This window comes from Anas acuta, chromosome 9, assembly GCF_963932015.1.
Source record: "Anas acuta chromosome 9, bAnaAcu1.1, whole genome shotgun sequence".
In the NCBI taxonomy this organism is placed as follows: domain Eukaryota; kingdom Metazoa; phylum Chordata; class Aves; order Anseriformes; family Anatidae; genus Anas; species Anas acuta.
The window spans coordinates 3,972,006-3,998,927 of NC_088987.1; the positions used below are offsets into that span (position 1 = coordinate 3,972,006).

General features: G+C 40.7%; 2 protein-coding genes across 6 annotated transcripts in view; one reads left to right on the top strand and one right to left on the bottom strand.

The window, feature by feature from the left end:
- Window positions 1–212: 212 nt before the first annotated feature.
- On the bottom strand, window positions 213–11,061 carry PDCD10 (programmed cell death 10). 2 transcript variants are annotated; one of them, XM_068691516.1, is made up of 9 exons: window positions 10,903–11,042; window positions 9,343–9,417; window positions 4,921–5,133; window positions 4,075–4,128; window positions 2,983–3,100; window positions 2,308–2,434; window positions 1,879–1,957; window positions 1,460–1,542; window positions 213–697 (listed from the first exon to the last, which is right to left on the bottom strand). In XM_068691516.1, the coding sequence occupies exons 3-9, from the start codon at window positions 5,014–5,016 to the stop codon at window positions 616–618; spliced, it is 639 nt and encodes a 212-aa protein (XP_068547617.1). In that variant the 5' UTR covers window positions 5,017–5,133; window positions 9,343–9,417; window positions 10,903–11,042; the 3' UTR covers window positions 213–615. The 2 variants fall into 2 exon arrangements, with proteins under 2 accessions (XP_068547617.1, XP_068547616.1); XM_068691515.1 differs by lacking the exon at window positions 9,343–9,417 and having other exon boundaries at window positions 10,903–11,061.
- A 101-nt stretch (window positions 11,062–11,162) lies between these two features.
- The window catches only part of SERPINI1 (serpin family I member 1), a 46,824-nt gene continuing 31,064 nt past the window's right edge, over window positions 11,163–26,922 (top strand). Inside the window, exon 1 of one of the 4 annotated variants that reach the window (XM_068691510.1) lies at window positions 11,163–11,302. Coding sequence is in view for 1 of the 4 variants with exons in the window: in XM_068691514.1 (XP_068547615.1) it covers window positions 11,935–11,961 (27 nt within the window). In the remaining 3 variants the exon portion in view is untranslated. Of the gene's footprint in view, window positions 11,303–11,810; window positions 11,962–23,618; window positions 23,727–26,922 lie in introns of those variants that run through there. The other 3 variants (XM_068691511.1, XM_068691514.1, XM_068691513.1) reach the window with 3 other exon arrangements.

Genomic DNA, 26,922 nt, shown 5'->3' on the forward strand with positions numbered 1-26,922 from the left:
CTTTGTCAGACATTTTGATAGGATTATTCTGGTATTCTGGTCCAGTATTGGATCACAACCAAAATCTCAGTTTTAAGGAAAAACCCTCATTTCATACTGATTTGAACTGCCAGTGACTTTAAGCACCCAGTTTTATTTTTTCCATTTAATGTATGCTCTGCAGTTCTAAAAAGATGAGTTACGCTTTTTTGTTCACATACAAAAAGACAGTCTAACAGATGTAAACTATTTATTGAATATTTGCCACCAATATTGTTAAATACATAATCTTGCAGTTTTCCGCTTTCAAGTTAAAATGTCAGAAACAGAACACCAAATATTTACAATTCTTATAAGGAATGTTACATAATGACACATTAAGGCGTAAATTCTTTTGGCTTATAATTCTGAAAAGAATGATAATAGCAAAAAGTGATGCAAAAAATCTTCGTTGTGAGATTATGATTAAGCTACAATGTTTTACAAAAATATGGTGTAAGATGGCAATAATCCCATTCAAAATCCTGCATTAGGCCCCTAAAGAGGGGCTGATAATTTATACAGTCAACTTTAAAATTTACATATAAAGGTACCCTATTCACCATTGAAAAGTACAACTCTCAACATATACAGTTTTCAGGCCACAGTTTTGAAGGTCTGGAGTATCAAGTTGGTTTGATGAATTAGTCGGTTGGCACTTATGAACACATTTATTGCCCTGGTAGAAAAAACAAAGATATTAGTTGATACACTTTTCAACACTTTGTTCAATAAATACAGCATTAAATCAGGGTAACTAAACATATTGGCATCTAGGCAAATTGGAAACATACTGATGTCTTACCATATTGTGATGTACCTGAAGCTTACAGCTGGCAAACAGACTTACTTGCACAGCTAATTCTAGAAAGACTATGTTTATTGGCAGGAACTTAAAAGACGTTGGCTCTCTATTTAGTTTTGTGGTTTTAACTACAAAAAGAGTGAAGCAACAATCAGTAAACGCCTGTTCTTTTCACTCCATCCCCTGATAATTTCAGAATTTGCAACTCTTTCCTCAAATACCTATTATTTCAACAATCTTTGTTACAAAAAAGTGTGGGGTCACTGAGGTTTTTAATCTCAGACGTGACACCTGCAAGCAAGACTATTTTGGTTAGTGCTGCTCCTTTCTGGTGGGAGCCGGGTAAACAAACATGTAGTTCAGACAGATGTAAGTTACAAGGAACATGAGTCTTACCTGGGATTTCTTGCAATATTGATAATACCTAAGGCACTGTAAAGCTTATGCCCACAACACATGGCACAGCATTTGCTTCACACAGGACTGAACAGAGCTGGTATCTTTCAGTATGTTTAGGGTAAGTGAACAACACATCAGCCCTTATAACAAAAATCTTGTCTTATTTTCCCTAATTGTACCAGTTAGGCAAACAAAACCTTTCAATTACGTATAAATTTAGTACAAAGGTATACTTACTTTCCATCTTTAAAATAGGTTTTCAGAGTATCACTGAAACTTTTGGAGTATTTTACAAACTCTTTCTTTTGGTGCTCAAGTGCCTAAGAAAACAAAAACACCAAAAAGGTTATAAGATCACAGACTGTTGGATACAATGAGGGTCTTGACATTAAAGACGGAAGAAAACAAACAAACAGTATGCAGATATAGGAATTTTAGGTTAAGGGTGGTAGTATATTTTTTTTTAAATTGCATTTACTTATTTTTAAGAAAGACATGCAGAGAAGTCACCCTCTTCTTAAAAAAAATGCTAAGAATTAGCAAACAATCATGTTAAAACATTATGTCATTGACTAGTTATGCTCTCCTATTCATCCTTTGATCAAATGGTTTCCTCTTCTACTATTAAAAACGGTGTATAAAAAGTCTTCACATACCCTCCGGTTCTGGTATTGGTATTTCTTGAAGACATTATTTACTGTGTCAAGAAGTTCCTTTATTGCACTCGCAATGTCCCTGTTTGACAATGAAAAGAGTTGCAATATCAATAAGCTATACTATTTAAATACTGGAATTTAAACCCCTCTCAACAGCCCTACATCCTATCTGATATTCCTTGAGATGAAAGAGCTAGACAAGTAACATGGCAACTCAACTTAACTTGTTGATTATTTTTAATTTCTGTGTATTAACATGAGGCTCTCATTAAGAATATTCAACTCTATTCACTCATTTATAACCACAGGTCAAGCTCTTTTCCAACAGCAACATTATGGCTAGCATCTCCCACAGCATTTCAGCATCCAGATATAAATGCAAAGTTTGATCCCCTCAAACTGCAGAAAAATACATAATACAGCACTTACTTGATTGTCTGAAGAAACCTCACTCTGTCATTGATCTCATCTGGAATCTTACTAAGAATTTGTTTAAGTGCTCGCGCCTTTTCATTCAGATCTTGGAATTCTGGTTCTGGTCTTTCAATCATATATTCTAACAAGAAGGACATATTGAAGAAAAAATAATGGCATTTTTCAATAAGTTCCTCGTGGCAGCTAAAAAAAACTGCTTCACAAAATGCAGCAGTCTTGCCATGAAGGATTTGAAGGCTGACTGCACAAAAGATAGCCATGACCACAAACCCACAGTAAATACTCTGCATTAACAGAAACACAGCGCAGCAATAACCTTTCTAATTGCAAGTTGGAGATGTTATTTAAAAGAAATGCTGAACACGTTACACTAATTAAACGCAGTACTAAAAGAACTTTAAGCCTACTATACACTGCCCTTCTCTGACAGTGCAACACCTGCTTTTAATTTGAGGCAAACTGCAGAAGGTGAGCTACTTCTAAGAATTATTTTTCTCTTATTAGTCATGTATGTACCTCCAACAGATGTACTCAGAAAGACAACTGTTCCTACTATTCAGCATGGTAGAAGAAATCTATTAACAGAAAACTTCCTCTGAAAATGGGCGTAGAGAAATTTGGCACTGTAATTAAGAAAATGCTTATTCAACGTAAGAGACTTGGTATTACCTTCTACATCATCAGCAGCCATACGCAGGAGAGACTCTGTAAAGTTCACATCCACACTTTTTTTCTCCAGAATTTTCATAATAATGTCCTGCGTGAGACCTGGATTTTCTTTTTCAGCCTGCATTGAGAGAGGATTTATTCTTAAAGATGCAATCATAATACTGCAAGGACAAAAGCAGACTTCCAAGTAATTTGCTTCACATACCACAGCAATTTGCTAGAAAATTCTAAGAAGTACAATGGTTTTAAATTAGCATATTACATTGAAAACTGCTCTTCCATTTTTCTTTTCATACGTAGTTTTGTATAAGCAACTTTTCCAATAAACCTTTCCACTCCCTTCAATTTGAGTAAGAGATATTTTGTAAAGAAATTCTTTGTATTGTTGTATTCTTGTAAACACTTTGCTTTGAAACAAAGATATTGCACATAACAGAATTTAATTCACTTATTCACAGGCGCAACTCCCCCATCTTCCACATGGTATTTTTTTAAGTGTGCCTCTTACAAAACACATATGCTCAAACATCTTTGAACTGCCTTTTCACAGAAAACTCCTTTTGACTGATGACATATCTAAATTAAGCTAAGCTAGATTCTAACACTGGACATATTCACAGTACCTGTGCTGCTATCAAAAAAATATTCTGTGTTGAGTATGAATGAGCGTGTGTTTTTAGGTAGCACTCCCATTTCCTCCAATATCTCAGTTTGTTATTTGCATTCAGCACAGCCCCTTACCACCGGTTGTAAATAACATTTAACTTGGAACAATTCTGACCGTGAGCTGTAGCTGTCTAGGTACACTTAAATTTAAAGTGGAGAAACAGCAAAGCATTGCTTAGTTACCTTTTATGCTACATACACAAGGTGAGATTCTGTTTAAAATTGCTCAATATACTTATTCAGATTCCAACTCATGTGTGTATTCAAACTAAGTCCATGGGATCATCCACCCGTATTTTCATTTAAGGCTACTGATTAAGAGAGATCCAATCTTCAAACATGACAACACAAGGAAGCAGTTATTTTGAACTTCACCATATCGTTTACCTTTTAAATGACCATCCCTCAATACAAGTAACTTCTCACCTTAATAAAGGCCGCTCTCAGTGTCTGAGCTGCTGATAGATTTACTCTTTCTAGCTGCAATAAAAGTTTAGACTGATTAGCAATTTGAACATTATCAGAACAAAACAAGTAAAGTATTCATGCCTTGCCTTACATAGCATGATAAAGGTGCTTAGCAGAAGAACTGAAACTGAGATACAAAGTATGAAGTTTGATCCAAACAAAGGACTTCCTCCCTAAATAACCAAACATGTCACTGGACATACTTTGCTTTTATTCAGCCTTCATCAGAAGTCTGACAGAAGACTTCAAGAACATCTTGACAGCCTCTGATACTTACAGAAAGACAAGTATCCAATTAAAATATAGCCATTAGCAGTTAAAATACAAATGCATCAAGCTGCTCACAGGTACATGTTAAACTGCACCTTATTTCCTGTCACAGATTGCACTAGTTCCTAATGCTGTGCTAGGATCTGTGACCATTAGAGCTGAAACAGCTTCGCAAAAAGCCTCGCAAAAAGTTATGTGCACATTTACAGTGATGAAAGGAAAATAAGAACACTGAAATAATCATCTGAAAAGGAACTGCAGTGTCAAGGAAAAAAAATTGAATGTTACTTGGCATTTTTGCTAAAACCCTCTGTAAAAGCTAAGAAAAAAGACCAGGGCCAAGACAACTAGCAACCAATGACGAGCTTCGAATTGTGTTCATGGAAAGTGGGGTGAAAGAGTAAGAAAAGCATAGAAAGAAGGCTGTGTTAAACACTAGAATTTCTCCCCATCAAGCTAAGCTGGCTGTTACTGCCATCGGCTTTCCTGATATAAAAGGATTACTATGTTCTACAGCAAAAGCAGAGAGCTTACCTCGTTAAAGACAGGGTACATAACAGCATAGAGTGGCATGGAAACCATAGAAGTGGTCTCTGCTTCATTCTTCATCTCTTCCATTGTCATCCTCATTCAAAGAACCACTTCTCAAGAAAAATGCTATAGAAGCAAAAAACTCCTCATTCACTGAAACGTTTCTTCTTTTTCCTCGTTGTGCAGGAATATTTGAAGAACTTGAAATATATTGTCCTTATGTCATAGGGGGGAAAAAAAACAAAAGAACAATTATAGTTAGAATGACTAACAATTTCTAAAAAAATGAAAAGCACAGAACGTTATTTCCTGCCCAGAAAGCACGAATTATTTTATGACATCAGCTTAAGTAAATATAGAATTACTACTTCATGCAATTTTAAAGCCTTAATTCTAATTTATTAAGTGAGCAAATATCTTATAGTAACATACTACCAGAAAATCTTTACTGCAAGTTCTTACATAATTAATTTTCCTGAAAGTAATTTTATTTGATACATGATAAAAAAAATGGTGAATACTACGCCTTTGTTTTTATACAAGCAAGAGTCTTCAGTCATCTTTCCACTCAGGGTGTGTCCAGGACTATGTTAACTCAATGGAAAATTATTGTTCCAGTAACTGAACCTAGCTTTTGGAAGCTCTCCACCCAGTCTAGCTCATCATACACCCAACACAGAGTGATCATTGCTCAGACCCAGGAATTAAGTGGAAAAAAGGAAGGTAGCCCTGCACTTCATAAGCAATCTCTCCAACAGTCTGTGTTTTCTGTTCAACAAGTCAAGATTTTGAGAATATTTTGTATAACATAATGGAGCTTAAAGACTTAACATCCAAAATAGAAATAAAGATGCACAAAAAAGATTATTATTATTTATTTAGATTTGCTCAGTATTTAATGTGCTAGAGGAGTTTTTCCATCTCCAAGAACCTTTAGACATCTGGCGTTTGTATGTTCAAGTACTGGATTTTATTGATACTTTAGTGAGAAATGAATAAAGTAAAATCTTTAAAAAGAGCAGGAGCTACAAGAGTAATCGATATCACTTCCCAATAGCATGAACAGGTCAAAACATGCTAAGATGCCTCTTCGAGCTATGTTCCCCCTTTTGTTCTGCACTTGCTAGAAATCTTCTGCATTGAACTATTTAAGTAGAAAAACAGATGAACCTTTTGCCCAGGGCAAGCGTATAGTAGTATAGCTGTAATTATACCTAAGTGAAATTTCTTATTGACTACAGTAAGCACAAGGAGGAACTTGGATGGCTGCAAATATCACACCTGCCTCGCCCAAGCGTGGGATTGAGCAGTATGAACATACCCCAAAGTGATAAACCAAGGGAGGAACCGGTCACGTTACAGAAATAGCCGACAGTTAAGAAAATATTATTAGAAGTTAAACATAAATATAGCAACAAGCGACAGCTATTTATACAGGCCTGCTGACATGGATTGCAGATTGCAAAATCTCATCGCTATTTCTCTTGCTGTTTGAAACTTTCAGCGTGACGTACACGAGCAGAGTCCCTTAAGCCACAAAAAGGGCTTACCCTGACTTTAAATAAAAGGGGTCTGTGTAGAAACCTCAGCATGAGTAGAGCTGCAGAAGGTCAGGGCTCACCATTTTAACACCTACTGGTAGCTGTTTTATTCAAGACCTTGGAAGAATACAATCATATATTTGCTATTTCTTAAAAAGTTGATTATCTTGAAAGAACTCGATCCAGAGTTACCCAAATTCACGCAAAATCTACTCACAGGGGGGACTCATCTGAACAAGTTTGCCTCCCCAGCAGAAGCCCAAGCTGCCCCATCTATTTATTACACTTATACTGCCTGCACCGAGGACTGTGGCATGTAAGGGGCAGGGTGGAGGGCGAGCTGCCTGTTTTGCAGTTTCCTTCTGTGTTTCTAGGAGTTCAGTAAAAATAAACACTCCAGGAAGATCCTACACAAAAAAGTGTCACTGAAGACAGCGTTCATAGATTAATTGGCTGCAAGTTTTTTGTTGTTTTTTTTTTTTTTTTTTAATCTAAAGCACTGTGCCGTCAACATAAAAGTTTTTAAAAACAGGTAAGTGAACATTGCTTTAGTCTACCCAAAAGAGTTTTCATCATCAGGAGAAGGGCAAAGAAGGACAAAATAACCATTAGATATAATTACTTCGGTTTTATGGGTTATCAGTATCCACAAAGAAAATAAAATACCAACTGAAATGATAGATTTTTATGATGATGAAAGCCTCACCGCTGACTATTGTGAAGAACTCATTTTCTCCTGAAGAGCCATAAGCCACTGTTACTCATCCATGGTGCGGTTAAACACCCCATATAAAAACAATCAGGCACCATCTCCTACCTCCTTACCAGGCACCGACACTCTTCAAACAAAGTAAATAAATCCTGGCTGTGTACTAACACAACGGGTACAAGTGCTGTGACTGAAGACAAGGGCTGGCTTTAAATATGTTGTACACACCAAAAAAGTTAAGACTCGAAATCCTTCTGTTGCCACCATATGAAAATATACGTGGGATCTCAATCACACCGGCTGCTCCTTACTCCAGGATCTTTCCTCTGACTCATGCTAACCCCACATTCCAGCCGGTGCATCCGTTTGCTATCACTGCCCCACTCTCTCTTTGCAGCTAGGAATGACTCCACACCTTTTGGGGTAACTTGGATGTGCTGCAGTCTTTGTCAGCCCTGAATAGCAGGGTAAAGGCTTCCCCCAAAACGCATTTGCAGTACAGAGGCTGTATGGGCTCTAGTGAACCCATGACAAATACTTCCTAAGAGGTCCTGATTATGACCAAATCCCCGTGAAGACAGAAGTCAGCTCTATCATTTAGGTGAATTATTAGATATTCTGGTAGCCTTCAAGATGGCTTGGCTAAAGCCACAGTTTAATACACATTATCATGAAGCAAACTCCGAGCTTTCAGCATTTCTTTGGTGTCTGACCAAAAGCAGCCATCTGCTTGGCTGCCAGGCTTTATGGCAACACCATCTCCTAAAAGCATAAGTTCAGCTCACCAGAATCTCAGGTGGCTTTACTTGAGAGGAATTTACACTGGCTTCACCTGCCAACGGTTTTTTCTCTGAAGACACTCAAAAAACCTGGAATACGATCCCATAAAGAGATGATCCACTAGAACAGCACAGCATAGCCATGTGGCTCAGAAAATCCTGGCAAATTTATATTAGGTGCAAGAAAAGTGCTATTCAGCTGGCAAATTTAACTGCTCTGATGGGGGAGACGAGAAGATAGAAGGAGATACAGCATGGGAAGAGACAGACTGCCAAATATAATTTGCATGTTAGCCTGATTTTTCTTTTTAAACAGTGATCCCACAGATTCAAATGTAGCCTGTTCCCCAGCATATGGAATTAGAAGTCATGCTTCACACTGCATCAGAAGAAATCAACCATCAGGGAGAATAAACAGAATAGATATAGTGAATTTAAAGGTGATTTCAACTTGAAAACAATGCTAAGATGCCACCTAGTACAGTCCTGTCTGCTTAGTGTTAAAACCAAACACATCAAGCTCTGTTCCCTGAGAAGAACTAGCACAGAGTTTGCTACTAGTTTTTCTGTGACACTTTCACTGTCAGTACAAATCTGACATTATAACCTTCACCATTTCGGCACTAAAATACTACCCCAGGTGTTCAGCAGTCACGGAGGGGACTGGCACTTGCTGACACGGAACAAGTTTTTGAAGAATTCTGTTCTAGACCTATTTCTCCATTCCCATCCAGTGATGTTTTAAATAATCCAGCTGAACTACATCACGGGAAAAAAGCTACATTAAGATAAACTTCCTGGAAACAAAAATGAATAAAAAAGCAAAAAACACCAAATTTCCCCCAAGTGTACAGCTACCATGCTAAGTACCCCAGGTGAAAGCTTGCTTCTCTAACCTGTCACTTACTGACAGCCTTTTTGGTCAAGCACTAAAGATTAAGTAGAAGAACAGATATACCTAGTAAGAAAACAACCAGTGAGCACAGCAATCTTCCCCAAACCCACCTCTGCTCACTGGCCAGCATGAAGACAAGCAAGGGATCTATGAAAGAAATGCATTTGTTTAGTATTAGCTTCTGAAAGAGTATTTCAAGAGAAGACAGCAGTGTCACGACTGCAACCTTTAAAGACTTTCAAAACAATGGAAACTCTGGCAGGATGTCAGTGGTCACTTAATGTCATCAGGAGATCCACCTGCACCACCAGTGCTGTCTCTGCTCTGTTCTCCAGGCTCCATCTACATCAGATATAGAAAGTTTTAAGCACCTTTAGATGTTCTTTCTTTGAGAAAAGCACTAAAGAGGCAGCAGTCTACCAGAATGATTAATTCAATGGCTGGCTTATAGGGCAGAACCAAGTCACAGCTCTGCTCCTGCTACAGAAAGGTTATCCTTACCGCCAAGAAGTTCTCTTCCACTCCTTGTGGTGAGGATTCAAGAAGACTGGATTAAAGGAAAAGCCTCCAGGACCCCTGAGTTACCAGAACAACATATTTAAGGTCAGGAAGAAAGGTTGGAGAAGAGAAAGAGCGCTTAACATGATGCCTATCTTGATTTTAAGGGCAAAGGTCTTCTTACCCCTTACGTGTAAAACCAATGGGCACAGCAAAACGGAGCTTAGATATTTGCCTAACTACAGATGCAAATTTTACACAAGAGAAAAAATTACAGAGTGTGCTATTTTAACTATACACCTACCCCTTGCACAGCTTGGCGCCTTTAAGTTTCCTTTATTAATCAGCGAAGATGGCAAGAAACTTAGAAAAAGGCACTCTACTGTATCGGTTCCCTGTTCTACTAAAATTTGGCAGTTTGAAGAGGTGGCCAAAGGAATATTATCAGAAGATAAGATTGGAGTTTTAAAAGCATCTTTAAATACCTCTTGCTAGAAGAGACATGCACTCTTCCAACATCTCCATGCATGTGTATCACAGCCACTAACGGCTGGGTTCACTCAGACAACGCATAACTGCTTATGCATTTTATTATTGTGAGGGCAATTTGTGTGACTAATTCACGTCACACGAACCACAGCAAACACAAGATGCCTATTTTTAGGCTCACATCAACTCCAAACTAATTCAAGCCCACACTGAGATCAGGCTGACAATTAATTCACATTGTGAACTTCAGGATGGGAGTTGTTTAGTCCACTCTAATACATAAGTGCTGGTTTTGTGTGCCTACAAGAGAAGCTACAGCACCTGGATCAGGCCCCAATCTCAGTAGTCACCCACTGAGAGCTGTAACACAGCACAAGTGAAAGGGGACAGCGCTCTGCGTGTGTATAACCACAACAGTATTTTCTTGTTTCGTTTTCAAGTTGTTTTCCTCTTCCTTAGGAATCCAAAAGCAAAGCCAACACGGTGACTACATTACTCCACCAGACACTACGAGATAAGACACCAACCCCCCCACTCACCACCACCCCCCAACGAGCACACAAAGCCCAGGGAGCAGCCCACCCCCCCACACAGGGGTCCCCATGTCCCTTCCTGGCCCAGCCTCAGGTCAGGGCCCCCCCCCCCCAGGCCCCCACTAACGGGCGGTCCCCACAGAGCGCCGCCGCCCGTCCCTGAAGGGCCGCCCGCTGCTTCCACCCCGGGGAGGGCCCGAGACGGCCCTGCCAGCGCCCCTCGCCTCCTGAGGGGGCAGGAGGCCGGGCTGGGAGCCCGAGGGGCCGGGCAGGACCCCCCAAATCCCCCCCGAGCCGCCGCGGGTCCCCCCCGGCCTCTCCCCGCCCGGCCAGGCCCGAGCCGCGCCCGCCGCCTTCCCTCAGCCCTCCGCCACCCCCCGATTCTGGAAGCAGCCTTACGCTCCTTGCGCGGCGCAGCCCCAGGGGCAGAGCCAGGCCCTACGCAAACGCCCCAGTGACCCCCACCCGCCCGTTCTCCTTCTCTCCCTCCCTCCCCAGGCTCGGTCCGCCGCAGGGGGAAATCCCAGCCCCAGCCGCGTACCTCGGGCGCCCCCCGCCCCGCCGGGCCCACGGAGCTCCCCGGGGGGGCTTCACCGCCGCCGCCGGAAGCGCCCGCAAGGAGGAAGCGCCCGCCGCGGTGAGCGCCCAGCAGGCGTTGTCCGGAACTACCGGGGCGGCCGCGGGGCCCCCTGGGAGTTGTAGTCCTCCGGCCGCAACCACCCGCCCCACAATGCCGCGCGGGCGGAGGGAGGGCGCGAGGAGGAGGAGGCGGCCAATGGGAGCGAGGGGCGGGGCGGGGGGGGGGGGGGCGCTGGGCATAACCCGGCGCGGGAGGCGGCGGCAGCGGCAGTGCCCGCGGCAGGGCGCGGGCGGCGGGTGAGGGGCGGTGCTGCTGGGCGGGCTCGCGCCGGTACCCAGCGGGCGGGCAGGGCGGCGGGCTGGTGAGTGCCCCCCGAAGTGGGGTTGGGCTGAGGGGGCTTCTATAGGGCTGGGGGCGGTGGGGGGGAGCCGCCCGGGAGCGGCCGCTGCGGGGTGGGGGCGCTGAGGGGAGCCCCCGCTGCTGCCCTCACGGTGCCCCCTGAGGGGCTCTGCCCGGCCCGGGGGCGCTGAGGGGCTCGGAAGGTGTCAGAGTTAACAACGAGCTCTGGGCTGGGCAGTGCGGCTCCGTTTTGGGTTGGTATCCGCGGTTTTGGTGCGTTGCCGTGTAACTTTTTAACAATTCTGCGTGGCGCGAGTACCTGTGAGCAGGGCTCCAGGTCCTGGAGCCAACCTGCGGGTGTGGGGGGGGGAGCTCGGTGCCCACCGAGCCGGGCTCTGACCTCTTGTAACGCTGGGATGCGAAGGGGAGAGATTTTGGCACCGTGCTCACCCCACGCGTGTTCCTGCTCCCTGTGGGGAGCCAGCACCGGGCTGCCGGTGCTCCGCTGCCCTCGTCGCCAGCCTGCCTGGTTTTGCTGGGGTCCGTGTGTGTCAGCTCCTGTGCCAGCCGCTCTGCCTGTCGTGCTGGTGGAGGATTGTTCAGAACTTCCATGGTTTGGGTGTGCTGTTCGTCGCCTGCTGCCTCCGGTTCCTGATGCCTCGTCTCACCGTTTCTGATGCGGTCAGTGCCTCAGCCCAGGAGGAGGTGATGCTGCCCTGCTCAGGGGAGGGAGACTTGCCAAAATGTCACAGCATCTGCCTGCCTGGGGTGCTTTCACTTCGCAGTGAAACTGGCATGCTTTAAAGCTACAAAGTTGCAGTCCTTCTGCTAACACCTGAAATATCACACCTGAAATATACTATCTAATGTATATTATATATAGGAGATAGTATATCCTATCTGATGATACTTTATGATGCTCTTTTTCTTTTTCAGCACTGAGGTTTTAGACCGGTTTCATTCTTGGCTATTTTTATGTCTTTTGTATTTTTCAGTACAGTTGTAACTCTAAGCTCAGTGAGGAGTGACTGTCAGGGAGGTGAGGGAAAAGGGGGAGAGAAAAGATTATTGGCTTTGTACTTCAAGCTATGGATGCTCTACAGGACTGTACAGGGCAACTATGAGGCAGTACAGGGTGCAGGTTTGCATTGAAGCTAAGTTTGCTGTTTGCTTTATACACAAGCTGCAGAGTTTGTACTGATGCTGCAAGACTGCCCGTCCTAGGTGTTAATGCTCTCATGCTGATTTTGGGCTTCTAAATTTGTTTTGACTCTGTTACACTGTTAGCCACTTCCCGTGAATGGTTTGGTCATGTGTATGTGAAGGTATTCCTGAAGTTCTCTCATCTTCTTACCTCTTTTTGACGCTGTGCAGTACCCTGTGTGTCTGAACCCTCTAGCTACAGCAGTGCATCTCAATCAAGCTGCTTCCAAAACTGCCCCGGGATTAATGTACCTGTTACGTGACTTGGTTCCTACTGCAGTGTGGGGCTGTGGGGAGCTTCTGGTGCTTAATTTTAAGATCTGTCTCTTGTAACCTCTCATCTTCTATAAGAAGGCATGCACACAGTCTGACAGGGTTCTAGGAGTGTGTCTGACCTCCTACACTGCTACACTTACTACACTGCTGTAATTGCTCAGATGACACCTGCATCTACAGGATAAATGTTATATGCTTATCTGAAGCTTAATAAGGTTAGGATTCCTCACATCAAGTTCTAGCTACTTCTAGGTCTTTAGATTATTTTTCAACTACTGTACCTAACTTTTTTTTTCTCAAACTCAAATTTATTTTGTTGCTCATCTTCTATGAAGACACATTTGATGTGGTTGAGTACCTCTTAAAATAATTTCTGGCAAACCATGTTCTGAGCAGGCAAGACTTATTGTGCCTTTGTAAAACAGAGGCTGAATATGAATTGATACAAGATGCATTTGTTCAATGCTCTGTATTTAGGTTGTCGTCATCTCCATCATTCTGTTATTAAAATAATCTTACAAATCAAAATGTAAACATATTTTTAAAAATGAATGCGTAGTTCTCTCTATTTGTATATATAGCTGTGTATCGTTGATACTGTGGGTATTAATGGTTACATGTCAGTGTAATGGACAGATGGTAGGGAAAGACATCTACGTAGTCAACTGTGATTAGCGATAACTATTTTTGCTCATATACACTTAAGAACAGAGTAGTTAATTTAAATTTGGAAACATCTTTTAAAATTCTTGGGTTTAATTTGTATCTTGAATACTGTTAGTCTTCTGAACTGGATGTCAGAAGGTTAGTGGAATTTTGGTAATCAGACTACACTAAATATAAACTTAGAGACAATCTATGCATTCTGTTAATAAATGGAGCTATGCTACACTGCCTTCGTAAGCTTTCATTTCTCCTATTAGTCTCATACGTGTGCTGTTGCTTGTTATTTCTTCAACTAAGCCCAAATTGTGAGCTGTCTAGTGACTTGTCCCTAAAAAACAGCCCTTCCTGGTAGGGAGGTCACTGCCTGGCTTCCCTGGCAGGGTGGTAGTGGTGTTCTCTACTGCCTCTTCACGTCTTGAGTAATTCTGAACAGCATCTCGTTTGGTGGCCTGAAATGTTTGATAAGGAGTTGTTTTTATGGGGTGTGATTAAAATATCAACTCTAAGGTCACATTCTGCTTTGTTTAATATACTTCAAAGCTAATGATTATGAAAACTGCAGAGTGTGGCTAATGTGATAAAAGCTGCGCGAGTTATCCACATCCCTTTTGGTCTTTCAGAGTCATTGCAAAGCAGCTTGTAGCTATGAGATGTAAAAAGAGGAAAATTTTATGTTGATACAAGCTAATGAGTTAAATATGTGCCTTGCTTTTGGGTTAATAAGATTTGACCTTCTGTGTTGTAGAGGATTTCTGGTTTAGCTTAGTGTTTAAATATTATGATGATTTTTTAGGAATGTTTCCTTAAATCTTGAGACTATTCTTCCTGGAAGAATTAATAGTAAGTAATATTCCTGCCAGGAGGAGAAAGTTGAGCAATGTGGCTGTGCTCAGATGTAACCGAATCACTAGCCTCTTAATCAGAGGGCATCTTTCTGTTTATCTGGTTGTGCTTCAACCCTGCAGCTCTTCAGCATTGCCATTGCATCTGCACTAATAATCACTTAATAATGTAAAGTGTATCTAATGCGCCGTGTATGTCTGAGAAATTTAAACTCACGATGACTTGATGGGTCTAATGGACAGCTGGCTCCTGGGAAGATCTCCTGTCAAAATTGAAACCGCACTGTGTGTAGTGGGATTTCTGAACTAAGCAAACAGGAGTGCTGGTTAGCTCACAGTGATCCCTCTAAGCCTTGGAAGGACTTCAGTTCTTGTGCTTGTCTGCTTTCATATACTCTATGTAATAGGCTTATTTTTTCTTGTGTGGGAAGGGAGAGCTATCAATTGCTTTCTAACTACTTCTAACAACGTATTTAACACTGTCTTACTTCAGGAATTCTCACTGAATTCTGTGAATTTTGCTCAGACACCGCAGCAAGCACTTTAATTGCCTTTGCAGTAAAATATGGCCAGACTCTTGCTCACCAGTTGCATTTTGCATCCAGGACTTCTAAAGCACAGATGCCAGTCCAGCCCTTGGCTCTCCTGCAGAAGTTTGGAGTAAGCTAAAGACTTACAGACTTTTAAATGCTATTTTTAACTGACCTTGACATGCCAGGGTAGTGTTAGGAGCATGGGTACTCTTCTAAAGACAGCCTGTCTGAATTCCTCATGATCACTGAGCCACTGGAGACTGCGTCCCGCCTTGACAATAGAGCAAAATGCCATTTTTCAGCAACTGCAATTTCTGTCTGAGGTAGCGTTTACTGCCCCAGTTTTTCCTGTGTACATATCAGTTATATAAGTTATAGCTAGAAAGAAAATAGGTTTAAAGATTTAAGATGTCTCCTTAATTGGCACACTAAAATTGCCCTTTTGGAATGCTTTTCTTTGTACATTTAAATTAAAGCAGTTCTTGGAGCATTTAATGATTGGGTACTTCACATAGCAATTTAAGTTCACTGAAGCAACTCATGTTTTCTTTCTCAGATATCTATTTCAAAAAAAAAAAAGGTATTTGCTCTAGTTTCTAAACAACTTAAAGATATTTAAACCTCTGACAACACAAACAGCTACTGTAATGCCAAGTCTTCAACTTGAGATACTCTTGATGTAAAGGGAAGATGCCTGGGTCTCTACCCACAGAGTTGAGTACGTGTAAGCCTGCAGGTGAACGGTATCCTTTTCATCTGCAAAAAGAAATATGAGAAGTGGGAGGAAGATAAGAAAGCAGAGTTATTTTTACTGTAAATATATCAGTTTATTGACTTGTTAATTTCAGATTTATTCAGAAAGCAGGAGGAGGAAATAGTAATGTCTGCCAAAACCAAAGTCATTAGTGGGAGTCAAAAGATGTCTAATGATTCTTACAAGTATTAAAAAGGAATAAACTAGTATTTTATTAGACTGGATATGGACTTTTAAAACACTGTAGTAATTCTGTTTTGCCTCTAAAAGCATGTGCACTTACATATGGTGACTATAAGCCTCTACTGAAGTATTCCCAATAACTTTGCTGCAATAAAAACAGCTGCTGCCTGTAAAGTTTTTTTAAAAAAAGCTGACTTTGTGCTTCTAAAATAAAGATTCAGATAATATTTGTCAAAGCTGACATTTGAGTCGAAGATCACAGAATAGCCTTTTAGTTTAATGCTTAATATGCCTCTCATTCCACGGTTTGATGTGAAAAATGAGATCTTGTTTCAGCAAGTTGTCCCGTGGCTCCCTGGCAGTGATTAGCCATTGCAGAATTCGTTCTGTTCCCCCATTTCTCTCTATCCAGAGAACTTATTACTGGAGGTATCCCAGTTGAGTTAAGAATAACAGGATGGTTGTGCATGAGAATCTGTGAAGGCAGTTGTAAAAGAACAACCAACCCATCTTGCACTTACGATATAAACAGGAGATGCAGAGCTTTGCTCAGCACTGCTTTGGTCTTTCACTGCTGTGATCTTGCTTGCATCCTGCAGTAATGTTGACTGGTTTTCTTTCAGAGTAAACAGGAGGAATTTGTTTGCTACCAGTCCAAACAGCAAATAATAGTCTTTGAAATATAACCTCCGATGAACTTTGTCTGGAAGAAGCGTTTTAAAATGTGTTTTAGTCAGAAACAGGAGAGTGACTGATGAACAACTTCTCTACATACTCCCCCTGCCCCTCAACTGACAGGTGTGTAAAGAGCATCCCTAAATACCTATTGGAAATTCAGTGAGGCATGAGGTAACACTCCTAACAGAAGAATGATGTCTGAAGGAATAAGCAGCCCGAAACAACACTCATGGTGCTTTGCAGCTGTGGCTGTGCTTGTTCTTCCTCCTGGGGACAGGCTCTGAAGTCAGGTGCCATTCATGTCTGCATGCAGCTCCTCATTTCTGTCACCAGTGTGGCCACTGCATGCTGTAACCGTGCTTGTGCTCAGTCTCCTGTAGGAGAGCCTTTGATTAGTCCTCCACAACGTCTCCGAGGCACAGAAAATGTCGTGGTAGCACAAATAACATGTGGATTTGGAAACGTTTGGAGTCTCCACTTGCACAGAAGCTACTCAGCATCATCCGTAGCTGGCAATTTCCATCTGCTCTCCCTGTAGTACATGTGTTGAAATACTGAAGGAAGCAGAATACTAGCTTTATGAGGAGATACTGAGAAGAAAAACAAGTATCAGAGAAACAAGCAAGCAGAAATGTATTATGGAGGATACAGAGCAGCAGGGCAGACACAGAGGTTATCCAGGAGATTTAGTCAAACAAATTGACTCTAAGTAGATTATTTTGAGGGGATGAAATGCATGAATCAAAATGCCATTGGTAACTTTTCATGTGTGAAGGGAGGAAAATGTACATACAATATCATGACGTCATTTACAGGTTTGATGGGGACTAATAACACATCTTCATATATGAAGTGACAGCAAAATACCAATTAATTTTGAGAGGGCAAGCTCGCTCACAACAAAAATTCTTGATGTGATAAGAACATTTCCCAACAAGAACTCTATCATATTTTCCTATTTGAAAGGAAAAGCAATCAATATAAGTTCAAATCTGCACACAGGAATGTTGCAAGGAGCTAGGTCTATCTAAGATGGTATCATCTTTACCTGCAGTGAAAGCCCTGAAGAGGAAGATGTATGTGTTGTTTGTGTTCCCACTGTATGTCATGTCAGCGTTGGTAGAAATGAATTGAATTGATATTTACCATCCCTTCCTAAATGAGTTTCTTATTAATTGAAATAATCTTGTAACTATCCTACCCATGAGTTATTATTTAATTACTTATTACAATTGATAGCCTAGTTCTAAAGAAGAAGAAACTCCTTTGTCTGCTACTAAGATCTGAAAACAAGTAACTTAATCTATACTTAACCTGTATTTCTCCAGCATAAAATGAAACCAGGCTTTTCTCAAAGTAAAATCCAATAATGATTGTCAGGCATCTGGGTATTAGCTTTAAAAAGGTATAGGTCAATTAGGATGGGTTTAATACTCTTAACAACCTTAATGTGTTATACATAAGCTGGGTAAGCAACTAGGTGGCCATGACTCATCAGGCATGGTTGTCTTTGCCTTCCTAGATCATCTCGCAATAGATCTTGAGATACTAGATCATTCATGTTACTTTATGACAAATGATACCATTTGTTCTTAGACTTTCCATTTTTAATTTGTGAGTCTTTCAGTACAGCAGTTGAATAATGCTGTCTGAAAGCTGAGTTGTAAGACCTAGGTATTGTTTGAATTGCAGGTGCTTTGCACTGTCCTGACCTGTTACATAAGCCTATTCATGACACTGGATAATGTTATGTATGTACAAGGAAGTCATTAGAATACAGCATTCATTTAGAAAATGTTAAAGGTGATGATGCATCATTCACTTGTAGAAAAACTCAGTGTTGAGTGGAATCTTGTTCAATGGTGCGAAAATACTTGATACCCTTCTGAAACAAATTGTTCCATCCTTGAAGTTCTGCAAGGCTGTGTGTACAGCAGACACCATTAACATGAAATTCCCATCTTTCATGCTTAAATGGAGTAAATCTGAAGTCTGTTTGTTCAACTAAACAGCACTTTGGAACTACTTTACAGAGCTTAGTTGAAGCAATGTGCTCTATCCAGTTCACTTCAGTTGTGAATTATGGGGACTGCTGGAGACTTTTTGTTCAACTGCCACTCGTTTTATTTCCTTACATTTTACCTGGTTGACTACATTAATGAAAAATGTTTCTGACTGTCTTCTAGCTTATACAAAACATAGTTAATTAAGACATGTTATACTTTCTCCCCAGAGTCAAAGTATAATGTTCAGCTGGCCGACTTGCATGAATAATCCATCACTGTGAATCATTAATTTAGAAGACAAGCTATGGTAATTGACGTCTTTATGCAAGCCATGGAAATGCTTAGGGAAATCGCTTATTTTTCTTGTTGGTATATTTTTTTAATTTGGTTTAGAATGTTTCCTGGCCTGAGTAGTACTGGGCTGTAGCCTCTAAAGCAGAATCTAACCTTGGGCTAAGCTTGTGTGTGAATATTGGATGAACCACTGTTCTTGGAGGTTTCTAACAAAAGGGCCTGACATGGTGATGATACCAGGCAGCAGTAGCCATATGTGATAAGAATACTTCTCAGAAATCATGTTAGATCTGGTTATGCGAACAGGGATTACAAGAACTAACATATACTGTGCTAGCTGGCATTTAGACCTTCCTATATCCTGGCATGGTGGAAGTGATTACCTGATAAGGTGACAACATGCGTCTGTGTGGAGGTAAGCACGTCAAAGGCTGACATGTATATTTGGTTGGAAGACTTGAACCTGAGGATAATTAGCACACAAATCAAAATTCTCATAAAAGTTAAATTATGCTATAACCATTTTTGTGTGTCAAGAAAAGCTACAAATTGTTGGCTTCAAAGGAATCCCTTCCATTCCCTGATGGAAATGTAAGGGTTTTACTAGCCTACAGCTGTATGTACCAATTTGTGATCAGTTTCTGCCTTCAAAACAAGGAAGACGTGGCTAGGTCAGTATCACAGTGGGAGCCAGCAGCTTGATGGTATTTCAGTAATGGTTCAGAAGCACAATATCAATAACCCATAACAAAGGTATTGGGCTATCTTGGTGAAAGCACCAAGCCGTAGAAGTTTTTGTATTACTGATCAAGGAGGCTTCAGTGTTTTTCTTTTATTGGCTGGTCTCTTACATAAAATGTCAATTTTAGATCTATGTGACTCCCGTATCAGCAAATCCTATTTTTCATTACATAAACAGGATGCTGTGAACTCATAGGAGGCTTGTATGCATGCATACTTCCCAAATAGACCCTTTATTTTTCAGGGAGGTGGGCACAATAACATTTGTTTCTTTTCTAGAGCCTGTTTCTGTACTGTTTAGTAACAGCTATCTGATCCCTAAATGTGATGTTAGATTAGGTCTGAATATAGTCTATAATTCAGTACCATAACTGACCCATACTATTGTTGGCTTTTCCACCTATTTTGCTTTTAATCTTAATTCTAGGATTCTAACTTCAAATTCTAAGATTCTAACTTATTTAAGATTCTAACTTACTTAAGATTCTAACTTAAGAATTCCTTTTCTTATTCCCTCCTGCCTACATTTTAACTCTAACACCATGTATTCTCCCTTCACTGCCTTTTTTTAACTTAATGCTTGTTTTCCAGAATGCTGTATTTTTATTGTAGCTTGTCTGCTAAGGTTGAAACTTTCAAAATCCAGAAGTGACTTGTTAGCTAAAGCCTTCTGCTTTTTAGTGGTTCATAGGCATGCTAGAAAATTCCATGTTGAATCTTTTTCTAAGCTCAATTATGCAAGTCTGAACAGTACAATTCTGGTTGTTCTTCAGTTAGCTACTCAAAATATAAAGGGTGGATGGGGAAGTAGGAGGGGGAGAAAAGGACCTGGTGTGTGGGAGTGGCTTGGGTGAAATAATTTTACTGCACCCTTCTGAGAGATTGTTACTGTTCTCTCAATAATTTGACTTTCCATTAAAAAGTACTTGTAATTAAGTGACTGGTAGTTCTGCTTTCATTTCCTTCAGAACAGTTTCCTTACTCCTGTTGTAAGGGAATGGTTGAAAATAAAAATCATGGTAAGTAGAGAAATTTTTTCACATACATCCTTGTATTCTTGCTGTGTGGGTTTTGGGGTCCAGATGAATAGTCTAAGGACTTGAACTAGGAAATTTTGGAGAACTCTGAATACGAATTGAATTATGTAATTATATTAATGAATTACAAATAGATTCTTGCTATGATACTTCTCAAGTCACCCTCCAGCTAATAAAGTCCAATCTATTCAGACCTTCTAAAACTTTCCCTGGATATTATAGGGGAAAAAATTGTTGTCTTAGCTGCTTGTCTATGTGCAAATAGTTAATTGTTAGTAATTGTATTCTAAATGTAGCTAACCAATAAGTTCACTATGTTATATTATTTTTATAGAATAAATAAAAAATTTAAGTATCTTGTTAGCTAATTCTGGGATTCCAGAGTTCAGCTGTAACTGCAGACTGTTCCCACTCATGCGTGGCAGATTTGTCTGGACACTAGTTCTGCGTAGATCAGCTGATAGGATCTTGAAATATGCAAAGTACTTTTTCTGTCTGGGCAAAACTACCTTTCAGTTGGCACAGTTCTGCCTGTGGGCTCAGTTCATCACTGATAACATCTCTTGGATATTGACAGTTGAATTGAGTCCATATTTATTAAATCTGTTGAAGAATGTACCAGATTTTTTAGCTGAAATTAATTGCTGTTGCTCACTTAAAGTTCAGTGAAGCTCTGGTAGCTGGTCGGAGTCTGTCCTTTATGTTACTGGAAACAGGTGTGTCAAAGGCTGATTTTCTCAGAATTGCTTATCTGCTGATTAGGAATAGTCCTTTTTCCTGGAATATTTCTCTCATTTAGGCAATAAGAGGCTTGCTTTCTCTTGTGCTTGGCTGCTCCTGTTCAGCTGCACTCTGGTGTGCTGCTCTCTGATCTCCAGCCCTGAGTGCTGACATTGTATGTAGGAGCAAAAAGAGGCCATGTTCACAATAAGCTGGCATTTGAGCTAAATTCAACCATTTTGCCACTTTGGTTCAATTTCATAACATGTGAAGCAGCATATTGTTAATTGCTCAGTTATTTAGAAGTGGTAACTGCATCTTCTGTAAAGCGAGATGAGCTCTGTCAATGTTTCTTCTGGACATACAGTGAGTGACTTGGTGCTGGGACAATAAATGCACAATTGGGCTCTGTCATTAACTTCTTCCCCTATGGATTGAGAAACCCAACACACATAAATTGAGTAGCTCAGTATTTTGTAATAGTTCAAAGAATTATTTTTTTCATGCCTTTTAAATAGCAGTGAAGATGCGTAGTGAACAAAACATGGTTCCTAATAGGTTTTATAAGCCAGCCATATAACTTGCAACATGGCCATAGTCCCTGTTTTCATATGAAACTCCGACCTGAGGTTGGAACCTTTCATGCCTGCCTTGCCAAAGAGTTGCATAAGCATTGAACCAAGAGTTTGAAATAGACCCTTCTTGGCTTTCACTTTCCATGGAATCATTTAGGCTGTAAAAGGCCCTGAAGTCAATGCATATGAGGAGATATGTCAACATGGGGATGGTGGAAATGTATGCTTGTATATGAAGAACTTCAAAACTCACTCATCCAGTTCATCTGTCTTTCCAGTCAACCGTTCCTTGACTCCTGACATGCTTGCCTCACCTTCTTAAATGACTCTATGGGATGTTGGGTAGATCTAGAGCCTCCCCCAGATGGTCTGTTCCAGAGCTTCATTGTCTTTGTTGTGAACTATTCACTCTAACCTGGCATTTGGTTACTGCAATTTGGGGTTGTTCTTATCCCATTTACTGTGTGCGTGGAGTCAGAATAGTGTTTTGAGTGCTCTTTTCCACCTTCTTCCCTTTTTGATATCAAACAAGAAGGTGGAATAAAACAACCCTAAACTGGCAGACTTTGAGCTTTTAAATCCACATTACTTTGATATTTGGCTACCTCAACTGGCATCATTGTTAGTCCAATTACAGAAATAAGCACCTGCCTTATAGAATTCATAGCTGGGCTGGAGTCACAGCCAAGCTCAGGAGTAAATTACTTAGGCATAAAAAATTCTCCTGGTTTTTGAAAAGTACTACTTCAGAATACAAGGTAATATTTCACAGTAACCATCTAGCCCTCTGATTCATTAGCAACACCAGAAGGCATACACTGAGACATCCATGGTTTGATCAGGACAGCGTTAAAAGAAGTTAATAGTAAGCTTGCTTCGCCCAGGAGTGCAGAGCAATTGTTAGAGGGGTTGGTGAGCTGACAAATAGCAGGTTAATGTGGGTCCTGTCCTGTTCCCTTCCTGAAACAGTTCAGCAGAAAGGCAGTGATGAGACTTCAGCAAAACTGTGCAACCTGAGGACTTTGAGGTAGTTAATGGTCTAACTTTGTAATGTTGTGGCCTGAATCATAGAACCATTTAAGCTGGAAAAGACACAAGATCAAGTAAAAGCTTTATATAAGCATGTTAAATGAAAAGAACCATAAAGATGTTTAATAAGGCCACACTAAAGATATTTTTTTCTAATGCAGCCTCAGAGTGGGAGTTCAGATGGTGTTTGAGGTTAGGGATCAACTGTGACCATTCAGGCTTGCAATTAGAGCTCTGATAAACCTGTTTTCAAGTCTTGCTATACTTAGTTTTCTTAATCCATTATTTTACTAGGCCTTTCTTTGCCCCTCCTATTACATGGCAACAATTCCTGAAACCCAGTGAATCACGGGAGACAAATGTAAGGCTATTAATTTCTGGATAGAGACATAAGTCTTAACCTAGCCAAGTGCGTGTTTGCCTGACATCATTAACGTTGTATTTGGTAGCTACAGTAAACATGGAAATACTACAACTCTGTGTGTAACAAAGATTGGCTTGTTTAAAGGCTAGCTTTTTTAATTTAGTGTTAGAGGAAAACGTGGGGTGAGTTTTTATTCCATTGTTAATATGGTAGGTCAGTGCAGACTGGGAGCTGGAAAAGGTGTCCTGTTCAAGGTTTGATGTTTGCACTTGGCTTCTCTATATTTTTATGGAAACAAGCACCAAGCTGATGTCTCAGCTGATTACCATTTGCTTTTTAAGCCATGCAGAAGTGCCTGCCGTTGAATGTCAAACAGGATTGGACTCTTGATGCTGATAAATTGCTTCCACCTGTACGCAGGCAGCTTACTGCTTAAAGCAAGTCTTTGAGCATGGTTCTTCATTTGGAGCTTTTATAGTCCTGTTTCCTTACTGAACAAAGGAGAAATAAGCTTGAAATTAACATCAGGTGGATAACTTCATATTGTAAGTAATGCTTCTGCTTTTAATTCCACTACCATGCCTGATTTTCTCCCTCCAATAGCCATAATTTAAAACATGTAGTGCATCAAGGTGATGAACTTCATATGATGGAGATGGCTGGAGTGTAGAACCTACAAGGTGTGCAGTTGATGTGTTTCTTCAAGGGTTAACAGCTTCTTTGTATGATCGGAGGTGAGCTTTTGCCCATTTACACTTTAGGGTATACTTGGAACCACCAGAATAACTGTTCTGCAGTGAGTAACTAAAAAGTCTGCGTGCTCTGGGCAGTGCTTTGCAACAGCTGCACTAACTGCAGGAGGTCTGTATGAGGCAATGTGTTCTTGCTGATTGTTGGCTAATGAGTCTGCTGCTGAGATGTATTGATTTGAAAATTAAAATATCTCTTGTGTGCTAATGGACCTGGGTGGCACAGAGTGGGGTCAAAATCCCTTGCTCTGAGGTACAGCTGTCCACCTCACCTATTTAATGTCTTCATTTAGACTTGACCAAATAACCTGTGGTGCGCTTGAAAATTGGAATCGTATATACAGTCACAAGAATTTGGGTTAGCCTGTTTATTTTTCAAAGCCAAGCTAATTAAGATGATTAACCTAATTTTTCGGAAGGGTGTGTGTCTTACCCACCAATGTAAAATACCAGACGCGCATGAATCATAGTCTCTAATACAAAATACGGGGCTAGCATTATATTCTATCAAAGGGCAGAATTAATATTAACTTGCCATAGGAAAGCTTAAAGGAAACACCTACGACTTACTGGAAAACAAGTAGTCATATTTTTGGTGAGGGGGACTGAGGTTCAACCCTGACTCTTCACTGGATGTAGGTGTTGGAAATGTGTCGGTTGCTTCTTGTAATGGATTGGAGCTCTTCAGTTATAAACTTTTACGATCTTAAATACGTAGATCTGGGTGAAACCTGCCCCATGTATGTTCATATTGCCCCAGGGAGACTGTATAGGTGTGAGCCAGTGAACAACACAAGTGTTCCACATTTGCTTTTGGTCATGAGTTACTTCAGCATTTACTTTCAGATCTAACATGATACAGGCTTCTGTGTGGGAGAGTAAGCAAGATTAAAACAAATTCAGCTCCCTGCATGTGGTCTTTAAGTGGCTTATCATGGAGAGGATACTTGGAGCAGCATCAGTTCTCATAAACACAAGCCAATGAGGCTTGCACAGTGATCTTCAAGGCCAAATTCCACCTTCCAGACACAGCTTGAATACTGGACTCTAAACTGAGCTGTTTTGCCCGTGGTGAGCCAAAAGGGATTTATTGACAGCTGTAGGTCTCCAAGGCCAGGATAAACAAAACTGTTGGAACAAAAGTGTGAGTAGTTTCTTTGTATCTCTAAGTAAAATGAGACTTATTTTTTCCTATAACTGAAGAATTTGTATTTCTTTGGTGCACATCATCTATTGGGGACAAGATGCCTACACAGGTATTTTTCCTCTATAGAAATCTTCCACAGAAAGCAGGGATTTTTTCCTCCATGGCTTTCATTCCACTTTGCCATTTATCCTTTGGAAGTGCTGCTGTTCCAAATACCCTCTGAACAATTCCAATAACACATTGCTGAATTTGTTTCTTGACTTCATACCTTGTCTGTTCACTCAGTTTGAATAGTATGAGGTTACTGTTTCATTTTTCTAAGGTGGCAACCTCGTGGATGCAGAGAGGTGAGAGGGAGGAAGCAACTGAATGATGTGGAAGAAAATGTGAGGACTTTTAGTCATAATTCAGCTTACATGAAATAGCGGACAGTTCTTTCCTCTTGCCCAGGTACTGGAAGCTGAACAGTTGTGTGTATTGGTTTCTATAACCATGATCCAGAGAGCTTCAAAGCTCCAGATGCTTTCCTTCTTTCCATGTTTGCAGATCAATACCTTGATGTATTTATCCCTCAAATAGAAGGGGATAAACTTGGAGGTTTGACGCTGAAGAAATCACAGAGATAAAACAGGAAAGTGAAACTTTTGAAAATATGTGGGAACAACTAGCACAGCAATGATGCTGAAGCTTGAGAGATACAAAATGGTATTGGCCTTAGGGTAGGAGGAAAGTTTGTTTCTTGTTTTTGTTTTTAATTTTTCTGCAGGTCTTTATGTTTCTCTTTTCTTTGGGAAGTTCAGTGATCAGCACCCTTCACATCAAAAAGCCTAGTTTGGAGTTCCCTGTTGTACAAAGTCTGGGGTGGAACATCTTGCTGCCTGAAGTTTGCATCGAGATGATTCTGGTTTTAGAAGTCTTTATTTTGTAACAGATGTTCTGATGTTAAATACTCCAAGTGGGGAATCTTGAATAGCATTAGTGTTAAATGTTGTTCATTGATTCAATTCTGCTGGTTCAGAAGTAAACACTAATACATTTTTTTCTTGTCTTTGTCTGTTTTGGTGTGAGACCAGCTTTACAACTGTGTTCACTTTGGTTTTGTATCAATGGTGGCTCTGTGGTCAGGCCTGGCATGCTTGCCAAAACAGCTCTTTCAGCTGGTTTCCAAGCAGTCCTTTGCTTGGAAACCTTTTGGAGGTCTTGTGCAGCCTCTACCAGCAGGCTGCTGCTGGCCTGGCCTTGGTGGCATGCTCCTGAGCTGTTGTGGGCTGGCATTTAATGCCCTGGTGTTGCTGGCTGGCAGGGCCAGGGCTGTCCTGAGGGCCTGTCTGGTGTGTGCAGCTGCTTCCAGGAGGAATTGCAGCTGGCTGAAAGTTCACCCATGGCTGTGGCTGCTGTTGTCTTGTGCCTGGGAATGGACCACGAGGTGAAGCGATACCTGTGCACTGTAAATTATCGTTACAAAGATGATTTGCCACTTAATTAATTGGGTGTTAGCATCTACTTTAAGGCTAGGGTTAGCTGTTATATTTTTCTAAAGCAATCTGTGTGTCTTATTTGTGTGCCATGAGAAATTTAATTCTGATCTAAGTGGTGTAACAAGTGAATAATAACTCTCTTTGCAATAGTGACATTACCTAAATGTAAATGGAGCTCAATGTTGATTGCAAGTCTGAAGCCAATATTGTTTTGTAGATTAGAAAGCTGTTTTGTGTGTCTGACTTGCATTCAGTTCATGAAGTGATAGACTACTCCTTCTGAAATCCTGATACATTTTAATTAACTTTCTTCATTTTCTTGATTTAGTTGTATCCATAACCTGATCTTTTTTGTCTGAATTCCAGT